Here is an 18,549-nt window from a genome sequence, read left to right as displayed (position 1 = left end):
AACAAAAAAAAAATCAATTTAAAATAAAGCAGTTTGAATTTCATTTTTTTTTGCAACTGGCATGTACATGAAGTCACGATGACTCAATTTTAACCTTAGTTTATATATTTTTCCTAATACATGTAAAAAAACCACATTGAAACTGAATATTTACTGAAACACACTACATCCAATAAATATTCAATCTGTATGGAAATTTATAAAAAGGATATATGAATGACAACATGGAAAAAGTCATATTGTTAACGATGGGGCTTTTGTGTGATTTTGAATACATGTACATATATCTTTATCTAAAATGGTCCAAATGAAACAAGCCCCTGCTTTATACATGAGGTAAAATATTACATGAAACAGGGACCTATGTTATTTAACATCTAAACAAGATTATAAAGTCTATGCTAAAAATAGACACTACCTTTAACTATCAGAAATATTGAACAATTTAGTGATAATTTGGAGGCGTAAACAGGAGCATATTTTTGTCAAACAAATTTTGGAAAAGTCGAAAAAATGTTCTCCCTTTTTTTGAAAGAGTTTTAATAAAAATGTTTGGCAGTGTGCTTTGTGATCAAAAGATGTTCAAACCATAAATAAAAACTGATGTCTTGGTGATAAGAAACCAATTACGGTATGTCTATTGTTTCACACAAAGAAAGAGGGGTTGCTGGGTTTCTACAGTACAATAAACCACAACAATCAGCAACCCTATCAAACGTTCTAGGAAAACAATCCAGACTTTGGGCAACCAATGTGAGCTGTGTTAAAAAGAGGATATCTGCAAGGTGGCGGTGTGTATATATATACAAGAACATGAAACCCGCTTAATTTCAGAAGATGATTTCCTGCTTCTATATTGTCCCAGCAATGCTGTGAGATCATCGTCTAGTTGTGGCGAGGTCAGGATATAGACTTCAGTAACACTTTGTATTGGTCAGATGTTTCCGCTGAAAGCAAAAGTAGGTCACATGTAGTTCGGGTTCATCCCATTCATAAAATCGTTTCTCCTGTTTTATTTACAAACAAAATTCAAAGCAAGTTGTAATTATTATAACATTACCCCAATAGCATGCCATGCAAAATATCAATTGATATAAGTTTTGCTTCTCAGTACTTCTCTACTATAAAAATGAAACACCTTGCAATATCTCAGACATAGACATAACTCCAGATCAAAAACACACTGTAGGCATATTACATTTGGCTGTATATTCTTTTCTTTTTAGCACTTTTTGGTAGAGAGCATTTTCCGCTGAATAAAGTACATTGCTTCTAACCACGTATATATGTTCAGCAGTACAGGGTATCAGCTACTTAATATGTATATATGTCAGGGCTCCCACTGGACCAAAAATCCTCTTTTCGCCACTTTAGCGCGGCACGAAGAACGACTTATGTTTTACAATTATTTCTATCATATCACATATACATCTACATGTTTATGTAGGCCTATATGTTTTAGTTATTAATATTTTGAACTTTTTAAATATGCATGTATTGACTAATTTTTGGGTATGTATATATGCACTCTCCTCATTGACATGTCTCCATTTGCATCACAAAATGATTTCCAAAACGTATGGTATCAAAGCTTTTGAAAAGTTAAGATACTAACTTAAAATAAAAACCAAAACACTTTTATGGATTCATACACATACTAGATAAGAAGATGGAGTGAAAGCCACAAAGACATTATTTCTTCTGTTCAAGACTAATTTAGAATTAACAAGCTACAAGTTTACAATCCCTCATTTTGACAATCCAGATGTAAAAATAAAATATTCTGCTCGGTTTTATTTCAATAAGTTGCATACAATCTCTTACTACATAGCTTCAATAAAAAGTGGGTTTTTTTTATCAATGCGTATATTACAATAAATAAAATCCTTTCAAGAACTGCCCATATTTATCCCACTTTGATGTGACTTTAAGAATAAATAAATATTTTTGGGAGGCAAATATGTCGCTGTCTGTAAGTTAAGTGAATTGTGTTCCAAGGTCCTTAACAGAAATAAGAAAACTGTCATCACTTGCAGTACTCTGATTATTTCTATGGCAATCAGCTGCATTGCATAAAGTATTTCACAACTTCTAAACTTGGGAACAAATATTTTTTACGATTTTTGGCTTAAAATTTTAAACTTGTTATATATATTTTATTCTGTTCATAACTAAAGAAGTTTAGCAAGTTCAACAGTTTAATTAATTAGGCCCATTCTCAGATTACAATCTCACACCTTTAATGTGAAAATGATTAACTTCCAGTAAGACACTTACTGTTTAACAATTGACCACTGCAGTGAGAGCACCCTTCCAAGTGATACATAACAATTGATAGTCTGAAGCCATAAATAACCTGAGGCTAATCTATGGTCAGAGCTGTGTGCACTGAAGCAATACGAGATTTCCTGTTGCACGTGGTGATTGAATACATGGTTCGATTGTAAATTAAAATCACTGTATAAAGAGTATATTGTTGCATTACGTAAATTCAATTCTTGTAAAAGGGTTGTTAATCATCAAGTATTGATATGCAAAAAGCGCACATATAAGCTTTGTGAAGCTAAATGCAAAAGACAGTATTTATTGCATGAAGGTCAAAGACTAGAAATTCTTAAGAAAAATAATCCTAAGCAATTTTTTGCAAAATTCAAACGAAAATCTAATTTTAAATCTAATGTGCAACTAAGTGAGTTTTTTGACCATTTTAAATTAACTTCACAAAGCAATGTTACTATTGATAATGATATCTCCAATGATGCTGAAGATTGTATTTTTGAAGAACTAGATAAGGATATTGATGTTGAAGAAATTAAAGTAGTTATTAAGAAATTAAAAAAAGGTAAATCACATGGTGACGACTGTTTACTTAATGAATATTTCATTGAATTTGAAGAATATTTGTTGCCTATCCTACATAGACTTTTTAATTGTATACTTCAAACAGGTTTCTTTCCTGAATCATGGTCTTCTTCTATTATTGTGCCTATTTTTAAAAAGGGAGATAAATCTGATCCTAATAATTATAGAGAAATCAGCCTTGTTAGCAACATGTGTAAACTTTTTACTTCCGTATTGAACAACAGACTTATAACATGGTCAGATGAAAATGATGTCATTACTGATGCACAATTTGGTTTTAAATCTAAATGTGGTACAAGTGATGCAATCTTTGCTCTACATACTTTAATTACTTCATCGTTGGCTAGTAATAATAAAAAACTTTACTGTGCCTTTATTGATTTCAAAAAAGCATTTGACTCTGTTGATAGGTCTAAACTTTGGATGAAATTGTCAAAAATTGGTATCCAAGGAAAACTTCTACGTGTTATAAAAGGGTTGTATAAAAATGTTAAAGCATGTGTGACTTCTGATGGACACTTGAGTGATTTCTTTAACAGCAATCTTGGTTTAATGCAAGGTGAAGTACTTTTACCCATTTTATTTAATCTGTAAGTAAATGATTTTGAAATCAATTTTTTAAATTCTGAATGTGTACCATTTGAAATTTCATCACTGAATCTTTTCCTTCTTATGTATGCTGATGACATGGTGATTTTTTCAGAAACAATTGCTGGTCTTCAATCACTTTTGGATGAATTAACATATTATTGTAGCACATGGAAATTACACATTAATGTTGATAAGTCAAAGATTGTTGTTTTTAGAAAAGGTGGAAGGGTAAAAGAAAACGAAAAATGGTATATTTATGGTAAACCACTTGACATTGTAGATCAGTTTGCTTATCTTGGCATTATTTTTTACTACAATAATAAATTTTCTAAAGCTGAGAAACAACTTGCTGAGCAAGGCAGGAAGGCATTATTTGTATTGAAAAAAAATATTAGAAACATGTTTTTTAACCATAATACTTTGCTATCATTGTTTGATTGCTTTGTTGGCAGTGTCATTAACTATGCTTCTGAGGTATGGGGTTCACTCAAAGCACCTAATATTGAGAAACTTCATCTTGATTTTTGTAAACATATCTTGGGAGTTAAAAGGTCAACTTGTAATGTAGCAGTTTATTCTGAATTAGGACGCTGTCCTCTGATGTACCAAAGAATGTTCAGCATAGTTAAGTTCTGGAAAAAAATACTGTACCATAATAATTGTATTATTCAACATTGCTATTATACACTATATGACTGTGTCGAAAAACATAATGCAAAAAACTGGTTGTATCATGTTAAAGATTTTTTATGCAATCTGGGTATGTTTGAATTGTGGGAAAAACAAAAAATAACAGCTGCAGATCTCATTGTTGTTAAGCAACGTATTTTTGACCAAGCTACACAGTATATTTTTTCTCAACTAGATATTTCTAGTAAATGCTCTTTTTTCAAATACCTAATTGCAACCCATAATTTACAATTTTATTTAAGGAAGCCTATTCCAAACAAATATCAAAAGTGTATTTCCAGATTCAGGTTGTCTTCACATCAATTGTCGATAGAAACAGGTCGATTTTATAATATTGAAAGACACAATAGAAATTGTTTTTTATGTTCAAATTCTATTGAAGATGAATTTCATTTTATTTTAAAATGTCCCATATACGAAGGCTATCGCAAAAAATACATTAAGCCTTATTACTGGAAAAAACCTTCAATGTGTAAACTTCTGCAACTTTTTAATGTTGAAAATGTAAAGGAACTATGTAATCTGGGTAAATTTATTCACTTTGGTTTGAAATTAAGAAAAGATTTACTTAATGCAAATTAGATGTTGATATCATATGTACACTTCTGCCACATTCTCCTGTTAACCTACCTGTACGTGTATATTGTTTATATTTATTGTACTGATGAGCTGTATAGCTTAAAGTTAATAAAGAACTTGAACTTGAACTTGTATCATTAACACAGACTGACCGAGTAAACAAACAGGTGGGAAAAGGAAACAGATTAAACTTAAAGAGTCACCAAAAATTAATTTTTGCCACTTTTGTATTTCTTTTCGCCACTTTTGAAAAAAAATTCGCCATTCAGCTCGAACCCTGATATATGTATAAGCTACCTAATTACCATGTTTATACATGTATGTATAAGAAAAGGTGCATTCATACACTCATTCAAATCTACGCCAATTTTTCTGAAAACAATTTTCACTAAATCTTGTTCATGCCAAATACATGTACATGATTAATATGTTATCAGCATACTCAAAGACTTAATAATCTACAGCCCATATTAAAAGTAGGCTGAAATCTTGAGGTTCGACTCTTTTATTCCATGAAAAAGTCCGATATTTATATAAAGCCTCAATAATCTACAGCCTACAGTAAAATCTTGAGGTTTATTCTTCTCTTGTATTCAAAGTTCAAGAAAAAATTAAAGAGAAACCTAAAAAATCTATCACCTACAGTGCTATGTTGCCCCTTGCTACTGCCCCAATATTTCATATCCATGCTAATTTTAAGAGATATACACCCATCCTTAATAGAATCTTCATTCTACACTAAGTCTGCTCTTACATTTCATTGCCTCCACACAGAATCTGGATTGTTCTGACATGTTCTGTAGAACCTCGTCGTTGAGGAGGACGTATATTCCTGAGGGACCCTGACAGTACAGCTCGCCGATCTGCTCACCGCTCACATTGTACAGCTTGGCCAGCTTCTCTAGCAGCTCCTGGCTGGTTAGGTGTTCAAGGTAAAGGGCATGGTAGACTGAAACAATCAGAACAGGTGTTAACAGATTTGTCAGGTGTTCAAGGTATAGGGAGGGGTAAGCTGAGACAATCAGAACAGGTGTAAGAGACTTGTCAGGTGTTCAATGTATAGGAAGGGGTAGAAACTTAATATGTGAACATACTTCATCTTTAACATAAGTTGGTCCAACAATGCCAACTCATCCATATTTTCTAGAGCTATACAGTATCCTTTTTCTAAACTTGATTTTATAAATGAAAGCTGATATAAGCCCTTAAAAGTTTTAGGCAATATAGGATTGAACCATAATTTTTTGAAAGATACAGTCTCATAACTGCAGAAGTGTGTGCAAATTTCATAACGTGCATTACTCAATTTGTATGCACACACCGCTGCAGTTATGAGACTGTATCTTTAAAAAAATCAGGATTTAATGCTTTTAAACTTCTTGCCTTGTCTGCAAATATGATTTATACCTTAAAATTTCTATCTTATCTTAAGGGTAAGTTCATATTAATGGAAGAGCCATTGTAACAGCCACAAGTGTGAACTTTGATTCTTGCTTATGAAGTTGCAGTTTACAGTGCTCAACATTTGTGACGTCATAATAAAACTCGATCATCATTTTAACCTTTGAGTACCGGTAGGTACCCTGTGTGTATTAGTGTTATAACAGCCGTAGCTTTCAACACACTTTACAAGCAAAAAATATCTGAAACATAAATAAAATATTTTAAAATTTCAGTTTCTCAGTCTGAGAATTTCAAAATATAATGTATAAAGGCTTTAAAATAGTCCCTTTTTTATTACAAGATTTAAATGACTCAATTATCTATCTTTTTTTTAATCAAAAAATTTAGTTAATCTGTCACATTCATCAATACAAAAGAGCATGAGAAACAAACATTTTTTTTTATTCAAAGACAGAACTTGATTGTGGTTGCAAATTTCAATATCCAGTACCTACCTGAATCACTTTCCTGACACACGTAAATTATCAATCTTGGTCTAATTGCTCTGTTAATCAAAAATAAAAGTAATAATATTCACATCCTCTGCATTTCTCCTCCAAATTGATAGACATGACTTAAATCTAACCCATTTGAACAGAAAACGAGATAATATATCTGAATACATATCATAGATGTAAACAAAAAATAAGAAGTTGACTAACTATTGAACAAAAATTCACAAAATATTCATACCATACATATCAAAAAAATATAATTTACAGCTCTTCTTTTTGATTACTAATTGTCTTTTACTGTCAAAGCTCTCTCCTTCAGTTTTGCAAAATCAAAAGACAAATCAATAGCTCCTGCTTACTTGGACTGTAGAGCATTGTTCAGACGTATTCCATCTGCTAATCCGCAGATCTGGATGAGATCATCCCGAGTGAGACGGAGCAAATCTGCACCTACAAACACACAATATCTGTTAGTCAGGTCTCTGTTGATACTTTACTTCAAAAAGTCACATTTAGGACTCAACACACACAACTGTTTTCGGTCAGGTCTCAGTTGATATTTTATTCCAATTAGTCATACCTAGGACTCAACACACATAATAATTGTCAGTCTGTTCCCTGTTGTTACTTTACCACAATTACTCAATTTATGACTCATTCTTGTTACTAATTTATAATATTGTTCTATTATCCAATACAAATCCAACTAATTATTGACATTACAGTAGGATGTTTAGCTTGAAATAAAGTAAATGCTGTGCTGAAACATCAAGGTTCTGCACAGTAAGATATTGTGCTCTGTGCAAAGTAGATTTTGTGAAGAGTGAAAGCATATTGTTTCCTGTTTGACAGTAAACATTAAAATTGTCATATACCTGAAAAGTTTTGGAATATTTGTTTGTAGCTGCTAAATCTGTTCGCTTGTAACCAGGCTGTTACCTCTTGGGCACAGGCATCACAAGTCAAAGCTTTCTGTGTCAAAGAACAGTAAAAAAAGACTCATCAGAAACCGGCAATTAACATGGCTGCATTTCTTTGGCTATTAATTTCGTTATATATGGAAATTAACCTTATCTCACACATTCATGTTTAACTTGACTCAATGAAAAGAAACAAGAAGTACAAATGGTTTCAGAGAAAAGTTGAATGATAGTAAGATCTTGTTAAACAAAATTTGCTCAAGTTTTCAATATCTCATGAACTCATGTTAACATATTGAATAGAAAAATAAAATTTACAAATGATTAATTAGAAAAGTTGTAGGCAAGTAAAATCTTGTTGTTAAAGAAGAATTCACTCGAATTCCGGAAAACAAACCCCTTTCAAACTGACTGCAGTGTTCAAGTCATCACTTGATGAGGAGGACTTGAGTTTCTTGCTAGAACCTGACCCGCCATTACAGCTTGAAGAGTCGTCATCTTCATCTGCTTGAGGTTTCTTCTGGATGGGGGATCTGTTAATTAAAAAATCAATGAAATGTTAGGGATCTGTAACAAAGGGTCCCATGAGACACACTACACTGCCTGAGTAATGGCATTTAGCTCAGTTAAATGAAATATGTGGAATTACTACACAAGGGAGAGATAATTTCAATGCATAAAGTAATTATCTCATCATTTAACAATGAGAGAGATTAACTTCTGAAATCAAAGTGCATCCAGTATAAATCAACAACCTAAAGAAGAATACTGTAAAACAACTTTATTGACTACTTCATTTGAAATCGCAGATTTCTCAGTAGATTATGATCCATAATGAAGGCTTCTTTACATCAATATGTATTTTTTGTGCATTTAAATTGAATTTTTATGCATTTATATTTAAATGCTGTAGCAGTGAGTTTTAGCAACCAAGTGGTTAATATCAAAAATAACAACTACTTTCCAGACCTCAGTTTAAGTTGGTGTACAGTACTTCTGAAAATATATATGAAATTACCCAGCATGCATGTCACTGAAGCTCTGTGTAAGATTGGCAAAAGAGTTGTTTGGAGATTTAACACTAACACTAACACTAGGTGTGGCAATGTTAGCAACTTGATCCAAGGGAACCTATCAAAACACATGAAAAAAGTGTTCATACTTAACAATGAAACAAAAAAAAATAATTGAGTGATGAAATGGATTTAAATATACATGTATATTAATGAAATAGGAGTGGTGAAAATATTTCATTTTTATTTGTTGGACACCAATTTGTGTGGATTTCAATGTTGAAGCAGTCCAATAAATCAAAAAATTTAAAGTAAATCAAAATAAGAAACCCTTTTAACATGCATAACCAATTTATGAATTCAATACTCAAAACTGTATATTTTGTTCTGAATCCACAAAAAACTGATGCCAAAGAATATATATGAAACAACAGATACAGTATTCAAAATTTTTAACCACACAGAAAAATAGAGAAGTCAAGATCACCTCTGTCAAAACTGTACATTCATATGATGGCTGGTATTTTTCCTAATAAAAGAGAAAGTATTGAAAAATGCATTTGAATGACACATTTTACATTTATTGATCCAGACTATAAAAAAAATCTGACCCTATGATATTTACATATCATTTGATAATATCAATCAGTTTTGGTTTTGTTACGAAGCAATTTACTTTTTCAGCCTCTGTTCTCTTGTCCATTTTCTCCCTGTCTGTTTTATGCTTTCTATCAGCTCCTTTCGGCTGAAAACAACATAAAAAGGTTTGAAGAATTTTGCACAATAAAACAAAAAACTTGAAACTCAAGAGCAAATCAAGACAGCCTTTGAAAGCACAACAAAAAACCAAAAACTCAAGGGCAAAACAAGTAAATGTTTGAAGAACTTTACACAACACAATTAAATAGCTTAAACTCAAAGGCACACCAGACACAATTTTTGCTTCCTTTTTGTTTACGTACTTTAAAGACTTTAATCTGACATGAGCCACAGTGAATCAGCTTGTTATCCCTATCCTCGTACGTGTACGACTCCACCTGTAAACGGAACGGCACTCCCTTCTCTCCACCGTGTTTCTTGGCTGTGAACTCGGTACTGATACAGTTAACCCTGACGTATACACCCGTCTCCTTCGTCGGATCCCAAATAAACTCTGTTCCGTTCAAACAATCTCTGTCAATGTTGACATCAACTAATCCATACGACAATGGAACATCTAGAGGAAAGAATGAAAAAACATCCAGATCATTCAAAATTTACAACATTTATATCCCAGTATTACCAATTCAGATTAAAATTTGAGAATTCACCTTACAATGATTTTTTTTTTTTTAATGAATCAACATTCATCAACTAACTTGATTAATGAACAAGGATATGATAAGCAAAGAAAGAAATAGGTGAAAATCAACTAGTTAAATGTCTCCACTGATCTCAAGAATTAAAGTTTTGACTCTCAAATTTGCAGGTATCCATGTTTCTGCAGAAAAGTCACTTTCCTAAACAAAGCATATTCATGTCATAATTAAAGAGGATGTTTTCATCTTCCATTTTTAATAAACATCAAATATAGCTGATTTTTACCAATATCCAAGATTCTCTCCCCTGGTCTAGTATTGCGCCAGCTGTCAATCTGCTCCCTTTCCATGTACTGAAGCCGCCGTTCATGGAAACAAATCTTGACAATGCTCTGAAACACATATTCAGGATTTGCTTACCCATCATGCTTTCATAAGTAGCGTCATTTCCTCTTATATTTCTTCGATAAATCTCATTTTTTCACACATTTTGTACAAATGTTTGATTCTAAAAAATTCTTTAGACATTTTACAAAACAACATCAGTTAACTTGCTTCTGATATTATTTTAAACACTATCACCAACCCAGAAAAGTTAAGTGGTGCAGTTTGTTAAGATGTGAAAATGGCCAGTCTTTAAGTCAACATGAATTTAGTGTACATCATTTTCCAAAGTCAGATAGTGTGCTTGGGAGAAAGTCTGAGGCAAGTGAAGAGACAATATCAGTCACTTGTATACTACCGTAAAAATTTAATGGTACTTTTCTTTTCTACATAATTTGTGTGGAAATGTGATCAATCAGTAGCAAAAGTAGCACAATTTTTTGTGTGCTGTAAATTGCAGCTTTTTTCTATAAGAGGCAATGTACCGCCCATGTCATTCATCTGAATTTTTTCTGACTAGGAGCTACAGACTTGCAGCTAGGAAATTCACAAGGTGAAACTGATATCATGACAGTTTGGACTCTTATCTGATCTAACAGGTACCCAGTATCTAGAGGCATATGTTGAAAAATAACAATAGGACATTTGATGGAGTAATCATTTTCTATTTGAAAAATGCTGTCTGCAGTTTTTATATACGTAAAAACATGAATAAAACTAGAGCAAAGCTCGTTGCATATCAACGAGTTGGTCTTCTGTTAATGTCGAAAGTAAAGCTAGAAGTTCCTATATGAAGCAGAGTTTTTAAACCAATAAACATAAGTAACTAAAACAAAAAGAAAAAAAATCAAATTATTCTTGGTACGAGTTAACAAAATCCAAATGATACTATAAAGTACAAATTAACAAACACTTCATCGATTTCAATAATGACTTAGCAAATACAAATCCAAATGTGTTTAAGAAGAAGTTTAACAATTATTGAATTAGTTCAGGTACGAGTTATTTTTTTTTTTGGATAGCATATTGTTGAGAACGTTATTCTAAGCATTTTTTGTTCTATAATGCTTTTCAAAATATTTCTCCTTTTCTAGATAATAATGATGAAAGATTTGGACTGCTGGCCTCTTGAAAACCCTAATTACATAACATATAACTTAGGTATGGTACTGTATAGACAGCTGTACATGAATGAACATTTTTGCTTCTATCATTGATAATTTTTACAAGGGCATACACTGAACACTAAACAGATCATTATGATCTTTTGGATATAAATTAAGGGAATGTTTTATTTATTACATAGTGCTGCTTTTTCAATGAAATCTATAGAAAGATTTAATAAACATGTAAAATATTAAGCAAAGATCATATAAATTCCAACCGGAGCTCATTTCTTTGATATAAATTCTAATGTAAAATGAACTCTATATAAAGAGGCAGTATTTTTCAGAATCTACCAGAAAATAGAATTTAATTATTATTTAAATTTTTGTTTCAAATAAGGGTATGCCCTGTAATATTAGAATTTGTTTATGACCTCAATTCGGGAGAATTATCAACACGTCATGTGATTTTTAATTCAGGGGAACACAATACGTTTCATACAAAGTAGCATTTAGTATACTGTTTCATTTAATATCACATTTATATCATGATAAAATAACTTGACATAAATATTTTGTAATAATATATGCATCATTTTATGAATGTTTAAATCCGTTAATGTTTTCATAGTAAGCCTTAACAGTGCTGCGTGGGAGTACATGTACAAACACTTATCTACAATCCCAGAAAATTTCAAGCTTCTATCTTGATTAGTTTCGGAGTAGATGCGTGGACAAAATGTCCCTTAAAAATTTACAAAATGGTAATATCTGAAACCGAAAGTGACGTCATCATTTGAAAATTTAATAATATGTAGTGCCGATAATGCTCTTTTAGTTCTGAAAATTTCTTGCAAATCGGTTGAATAGTTTTAGAGAAATAATGCTAAAAAATTACAGGGAAAAAAATACCTGGTAACTAGATAGATCTCTTTACGAGTAACGAGTAGGTCTTCCGTGCAATTTCTGTTTTAAATGATACCATCAAAAATTGATACAATTACAGAAATACCCCCCCCCCCCACTTTCAGATAATGTATAAAAATTCCTTATTTCGTAATAAATGGGTGTGGCAATGAGTTTTTCAAACAGATATTGTTACAATCAACAACTTTGCTTCTATAATGCATAAAAAAATCTTGATCATTTTTAAGTTATTTGTAACAGACTTTATGAAGATTTTGGCCCCTACTTAAAGGGGCCAGCCCCTTTTATGGTATCAAATGAAACGTCTTTTTAATCTAAACACATTTTGTTTATTAAGTGTTTGAAGCTTGTTACCGTTCTTGAGATGTGGGCAAGATTGTTTTAGGGGCCGACCCTTCATCTCCTTATAGGGGCCATTTAACAAAACTTTGGTAGTTAAATATTATTACGAACATTATTCTGAGCATCTTCTCTTCTATAATGCTTTTCAAAATAAATCTCCTTTTTAAGATATTAATGATGAAAATATTGGAATTCTAGCCCCTTAAAATCCCTAATTATATAAAACAACAGAAATCTTTTATAATTATGCATAGATAAATAACTTAAAGGTGGGTAAACATTTTTTCTTCTACAATGCATTACAAAATATTTCTAATTAAAGAGACGTGGATAAAAGACTTTAGACCCTCCTGGGTCCCTATTATGAGGGGTCAGCCCCTTTTGATTGGTGTCAGTCGAAAGTTCTTATACATATAAACTTTGCATGTTCTACATATGTTAACAAAATATTTACAAGAAGAAAGATATTCATGATAAAATCTCAAATTTCGGTACTTTTCAAAATAAAACTGATTTAAGACCATTACACAATATTTCAGTCTTTTGTCTACAACCCCTGAACATTTCAAGATCATATCTTGAATGGTAAAAGAGGAGTTTTTCCGACAAAATACCCCCATAAAATCGATAAATCCAGGATATATCCCAAAACAGGAAGTGACGTCATCAACAAAAAAAATTTCAAACAAAGTTCAAATCAACCTATTAGATCTGAAAATTTGACGTAAATCGGTTGAGTCATTTCTGAGAAATCGCGTGCACAAAATCAGTAAGAAAAAGAATAATAAACCTAAGAAAACAAAAAGGTCTTCCGGTGGAAACGGACACTTAATTATAATATAGAAGAATGAAAAACAGTACAAAAACAGTAAGGTCTTCCTCTGAAAGATCTTAATAAAGAAAAAGAAACAGTAGAATAACAATATATGAATATTTTCATATCAATGTAAATGCAAATATGAATTCGTACAGTACTGTACATTTTATTACTCACGATGTCATTACAAAATTTATCAACAGGACAACTATCAAACAATAGTTCAAACAGATGAAAAAAAACCAACCCTCATAATAAACTGCTACAACAGTACAATGGATAAAAACAGTGGATTTTATATTTTACTGTTTAATTTTTTCAACTTTGAGTCTACGATTAGCCGATCCCGGGGATAGGCCGGGGCTCGCTCATCGGAGAAAAAAACTACCGGCCTATGCCCCAAAAAATACGGTACTCACTCTGAGATATTTTCCTTGAAAATCAGACAGATCGCCCAGTTTCTTCAGTTTGATCTCATAAGATTGTCCTGTAGGAAAAAAGAACAGTTTTTAACTGTTTATAAATGAGAAAACATCTTTTCATTATGAAAGCTATTTGTTGAAGGCAATAAATATTTGTCTTCATATTTGTATTCCTGGTTTGACGAAAATATGAAAATTTATATCATTTAAGGTTCTCCGATCCTCAGCCTCAAAGTATTTTTTCATCATAAAAATGTTATTCATCCTTAAAACTTTATCAATGAAATAAAAAAAAAGAAATTTTTGATGGTATCCATGCATTTTAAGAAGTTATTGAAATTTTGGACCAGATGGATACAATGAAATATATATACAAGTTGATATCAAATAAGAAAAAAACCGCTTGTACAGCTGCATTGGTAGCTCGAACCCCTTGACCTTTATATAGTAGGTCTCCAGGAACCCACAGAGCCAAGCAGTTTGTTGAATAGCTGTGTGTAATATTTACACTACTACATAACTGATAAAATTTGTCTATAAAAAAGGCAGATTTATGGTATGAATAAAAAATTCCGGATAACTAAGATTTATTGAAGATTGCTGAGGATTGAAGATAGTTAACAGCTGTATGGTCTAACATATACAAGGTATAAATTCACACTATGTTGATTTTGTAAGATGCAAATAACAAGGTTAAAAAGCTTAAAAACTCAAGCAATTTTTTAATCCCCAACTTATTTTTCATACTTCAAACACTGAAGGAGGGGGGGGGGGGGGGTTGAGGGTGAACAGTTTGAAAAATATTAAATCTACACTTCATAAGTATCTCAGGATGCTTGCATATTTCTATGGCAAGTTATATGTAAAGTTGTGACATTGTAGATTTGAGGACTTTTTTAAACATACAATCATCATTTCCTCTTTTTGGAATTTGTTATCTTTGAGAAATTCTTAAATTCAGAACTTTCATTACTTCCAATACTGAAATACATATCCTGAAAGTATACATCTCAATTTAAGGTGGAATAACACACCATCACAAAATGACTGACCTCTGATCATAATAACATTTCGTTTTATTAAAAGGATTATATCAATGACAATATGTAACTAACTCTATAGCAAAGTGGATAAAGTGTCAGGCTTCTTCCTGAGTTCAAATCCCAAAGGGGCTTTTGATGTTACTTACTGAATTGAATTTTAAGATATTCACTTTTTATCCCTAAACTGCAAATTTTTCACTTATTTGACATATGTACAGCTTATTTAACATTATATTTTTTATAATCAAATAATTTACTGTTAATTTGAGTTACTTTTTCCAGGTGTGTTATTCCACCTTAAAAAGTGCAGAATAGTTTACATGTACATGCATTTCTTATATGTATCTTTATTCATTTGGATTTAATACTGACCTTGATTTAAGTATGTCAAGGTCTCCTCATTTAACTTGACTGCAGGAGAGGTAGCTGCCCCAAGAATGTACTGAAAGCTAACAAAAAGTTTCAAGATAAAAAGTATTCAAGAAGAAAAGCAAGACAGCCTGCCATGGTCAACACCAAAATTGCCGAGTTATATATTTCCCCTTTTATCTGTATTAATTTCTCCTGAACCATTGAACCATTGCACTGCTTGAAAACAAAAACTTTTCTGTAAGATGGTACCTTTGATTAGAGATTACATAATATTATACAATAATAATAGCATACTATGTGACTGTAAATGTCTTGCTGTTTTTGTTTTTACTTACAGAAAAAGGTACCTTTATGAATGATATAGTTTACCTTTTCTTTAAGAACACATCTTACCCATTGTCCAAATTTTCTGATTTGAAAACAGGTAATGCCAGCAAAGCTTCACTGAAGGACAAAATATACTTGCAAATTTACATAGATTTAACACTTAAATTCTGTGTATGTTTCATAGAAGCATGAAATGATTCTTTCATTTTAACACAGCATAACATTCAGTATTTCTGAATAATTCATTTAATTTCTGTTTGAAAATTTTTATTGACAAAATAGTTTATGTTTTTGGAACAGAGGTACAATAAATATTCACAAAAATCTCAACAGACCTATAGCCTAAAATACTTATATAGTTCTTCTTTTCTGTAGGTGCACATTTTTGCAACTTGATTCAAAATAACAACAACAAAATGTTTGCTTTTAAATTTTTGAGTTCTGAGTTGATGACCAAAAGAGTTTGAATATAAACAAATCTTTCTGCATAATATTTTTTCATTAATCCCACAAAATTTAGCCATAAAAATCATCCCACAGAAAAAGTTATATGAAACTGTAGATTCCTAATTAAAAGCGAGGAATTCATATCTGAGTAAAATCGTGATAAGCAAGTCTTGAAAATTTTTGAAATCTCTCTTTAATTTTTTATACATGAACTTAAAATAAAAAATTAGCATTTATGATATCTTTGCAATACGATGCAAAACAGTTGAATCGCAGGGTTATGTAAAATAAGGAATCTACAGTACATGTAAGTCCAGAATGTAAATGGAATGGCAATCTAATATCTGAATATCTGTCTATCTTTTACATGCAACTGATATGCTACAAGAGAGTAACAAATAACTAAATAATTAACATTCCCTTTCATCAATAGCTAGCCATTTGCTTTCTTGAAAACCTTTTGCTTTAAAAATTTCATGTATAATCTGACAAACAATGTTCATAACTTCCATTGATACTAGATATCAATGGAGTATACCAAACATTATCTGTTTGCATATGATGCTGTAATTAAAGTTTGATTGTTAATCAATATAGTGTGGCATCATCATTGTTCGTGGGGGACCAATGTCCGTTGCTTTTGTGGGTAACTCTTGCCCACTAATTTTTATCCCAAGTATATATGTGCAAGCTTATGATTAAAATCTATTTATGAAATAGAACTTGCTACACACAAAATTACATCCCAACGAACCAAGAAAATATTGGCTACCCACGAATATTGACCCCCATGAATAAAAATGATTCCACAGTACATATTGGTTTTTGACTTGCTATTTTCTACAATTAACACCCTGCTATTCCAATTATTTTGAAGAATTTGATAAAAATACATGCGCACAATGAAACAAAAAGTACATGCTAGGTGGTCAAAGATATTCACTTTGAGACCTTGAGTTTTAATATTGGTTTGAATCGAATGAAGTTGGCACTAATTGTGCTAGCACAAAGGAATTCATACACATTTTTTGACCAGTAAAGCATAATATCCAAATTATCTATCAAATAAAATGATTTAAACAACCAACACCACTTCAGCTTGTATCACTTTAAATAACAATAAGTAGCTGATGTTCTACACATACCATATTTCATAACTAATTCTATCAAAATTTCAAAATCAAAACAAACTGACAAATAAGTAATACATGTACTGTAACGCTTGAAACAAAATGCCCTATACTTACCTCATGTTGTAGCTTGTTGTTCCGAGTTCAGAACCCAGCCCAGAGAGAGATCCATCGAAGTCTGCAGCTAGAGAATCATTGATGTCCCAGCTGGTTATGGTGGGTACATGATGAGACATTTTGGAGCGCTTATTTCCCTGGGTGACAACATCATTCAAAGACCACCCAAATGACATTGGTAGCTTCAATTTAAAAAAAAAACCATAAAAATTAATGGGAAAATTAATTATAGAGAAAAAAATTGCCAACTTGCATATATTTTATTACATACTTTCATGTAAATAAATATAAATTTTCAAAAATATTTCAATTTAGCATTTTTTGGCGGAGTGCTTTATTTAAACATAACTTTAAAACATTGAAGAAGAATGATCATTTTACGGATGTAAACAAATGCATGGTAGCCTTGACCTACTTTCAGGACATGAGTTAAAAGGTCAATGACCTCATGCAATGTAAAAGTGGTTGTTCATATGAAATTTGTTTGAGTAACATTTTTCCGATTATTTACTCTTAGAATTATTTACTCTTAGAATTAAGACATAATTTTATTCAAAGTAAGTAAATTAAGTCCCATATCAATCAAATTACTATTTCAATGTAAATAGATTTTAAAAATAGTTTTGAATAAGTCATTAGGAACTGACATTTTTAGACATTTAAGTGTGAAATAAATTTCTACTTAATTTTGAGTTATGTCATTGTGCATCACCATGATCAGTTAATCACTAGCCTAACTATTCATATTGTAATTGCTGGTTCAACTGCAATTTTAACATTTAGCCCTTGGGATTAGACGATGCTAATCGTTTTGTTGCATAGAGCTTACAAAACAAAATGACAATTAATCATTCAGAAGTGTTGACGTTATATTTTAAATGCAATGAATTTCAAGGTTTTTCTTGAAGCCATTGACCAAAATGGCTAATTCACTACCTCGAATCTCAAGCTTTTGCATTTATCTAAATCATGCAAATATCTCGAAAACTCAGCATAACAACTGCATAGAATGTAAATAAAAGAATTGAATAATCAAATATTAAATGAGTGTCGATTAAAATCTAACCTTTTTAGTCTCAATAGACAATAGTTTATGTTGTTTACAGAAAAAATCCGACCAGCTTGTCAATGCTGCCAGAAATAAGACTTTAACCAGTTTACGACTATTGAATATGTAGAGCAAAACGTTGTTGTTGGTTAAATATTGTTTAAAGAATATATTTTTCCATGTTTTAACATTTAGAATATATATATATAAAACTAA

The 18,549-nt window shown here is 31.4% G+C and overlaps 1 protein-coding gene across 1 annotated transcript; it reads right to left on the bottom strand.

Annotated features, from left to right (window-relative positions):
• Window positions 1-332: 332 nt before the first annotated feature.
• On the bottom strand, window positions 333-18,480 carry LOC105322044 (transcription factor CP2). The gene is made up of 16 exons (XM_011420566.4): window positions 18,352-18,480; window positions 17,286-17,467; window positions 15,658-15,708; window positions 15,265-15,341; window positions 13,847-13,914; window positions 10,138-10,243; window positions 9,516-9,769; window positions 9,230-9,298; window positions 9,041-9,082; window positions 8,559-8,671; window positions 7,938-8,073; window positions 7,496-7,592; window positions 6,980-7,070; window positions 6,621-6,670; window positions 5,477-5,671; window positions 333-947 (listed from the first exon to the last, which is right to left on the bottom strand). The coding sequence occupies exons 2-16, from the start codon at window positions 17,459-17,461 to the stop codon at window positions 901-903; spliced, it is 1,572 nt and encodes a 523-aa protein (XP_011418868.2). The 5' UTR covers window positions 17,462-17,467; window positions 18,352-18,480; the 3' UTR covers window positions 333-900.
• Between the last annotated feature and the right edge of the window lie 69 nt (window positions 18,481-18,549).

The sequence above is a fragment of the Magallana gigas genome, chromosome 5 (assembly GCF_963853765.1).
Source record: "Magallana gigas chromosome 5, xbMagGiga1.1, whole genome shotgun sequence".
In the NCBI taxonomy this organism is placed as follows: domain Eukaryota; kingdom Metazoa; phylum Mollusca; class Bivalvia; order Ostreida; family Ostreidae; genus Magallana; species Magallana gigas.
The sequence above is the reverse complement of the archived record's forward strand: the minus strand, read 5'-3'. Positions and strand labels throughout refer to the sequence as shown.

What these genes read in the sequence shown, in the direction of transcription:
- LOC105322044 (XM_011420566.4), bottom strand. Translation starts at nt 17,461, where the DNA reads ATGTCATTTGGGTGGTCTTTGAATGATGTTGTCACCCAGGGAAATAAG. An exon ending in ACAACAAGCTACAACATGAG is followed by an intron (nt 15,709 to 17,285) that starts GTAAGTATAGGG and finishes TTTGTCCTTCAG; the next exon opens with TGAAGCTTTGCTGGCATTAC. An exon ending in GGAGAGAATCTTGGATATTG is followed by an intron (nt 9,770 to 10,137) that starts GTAAAAATCAGC and finishes TCTTTCCTCTAG; the next exon opens with ATGTTCCATTGTCGTATGGA.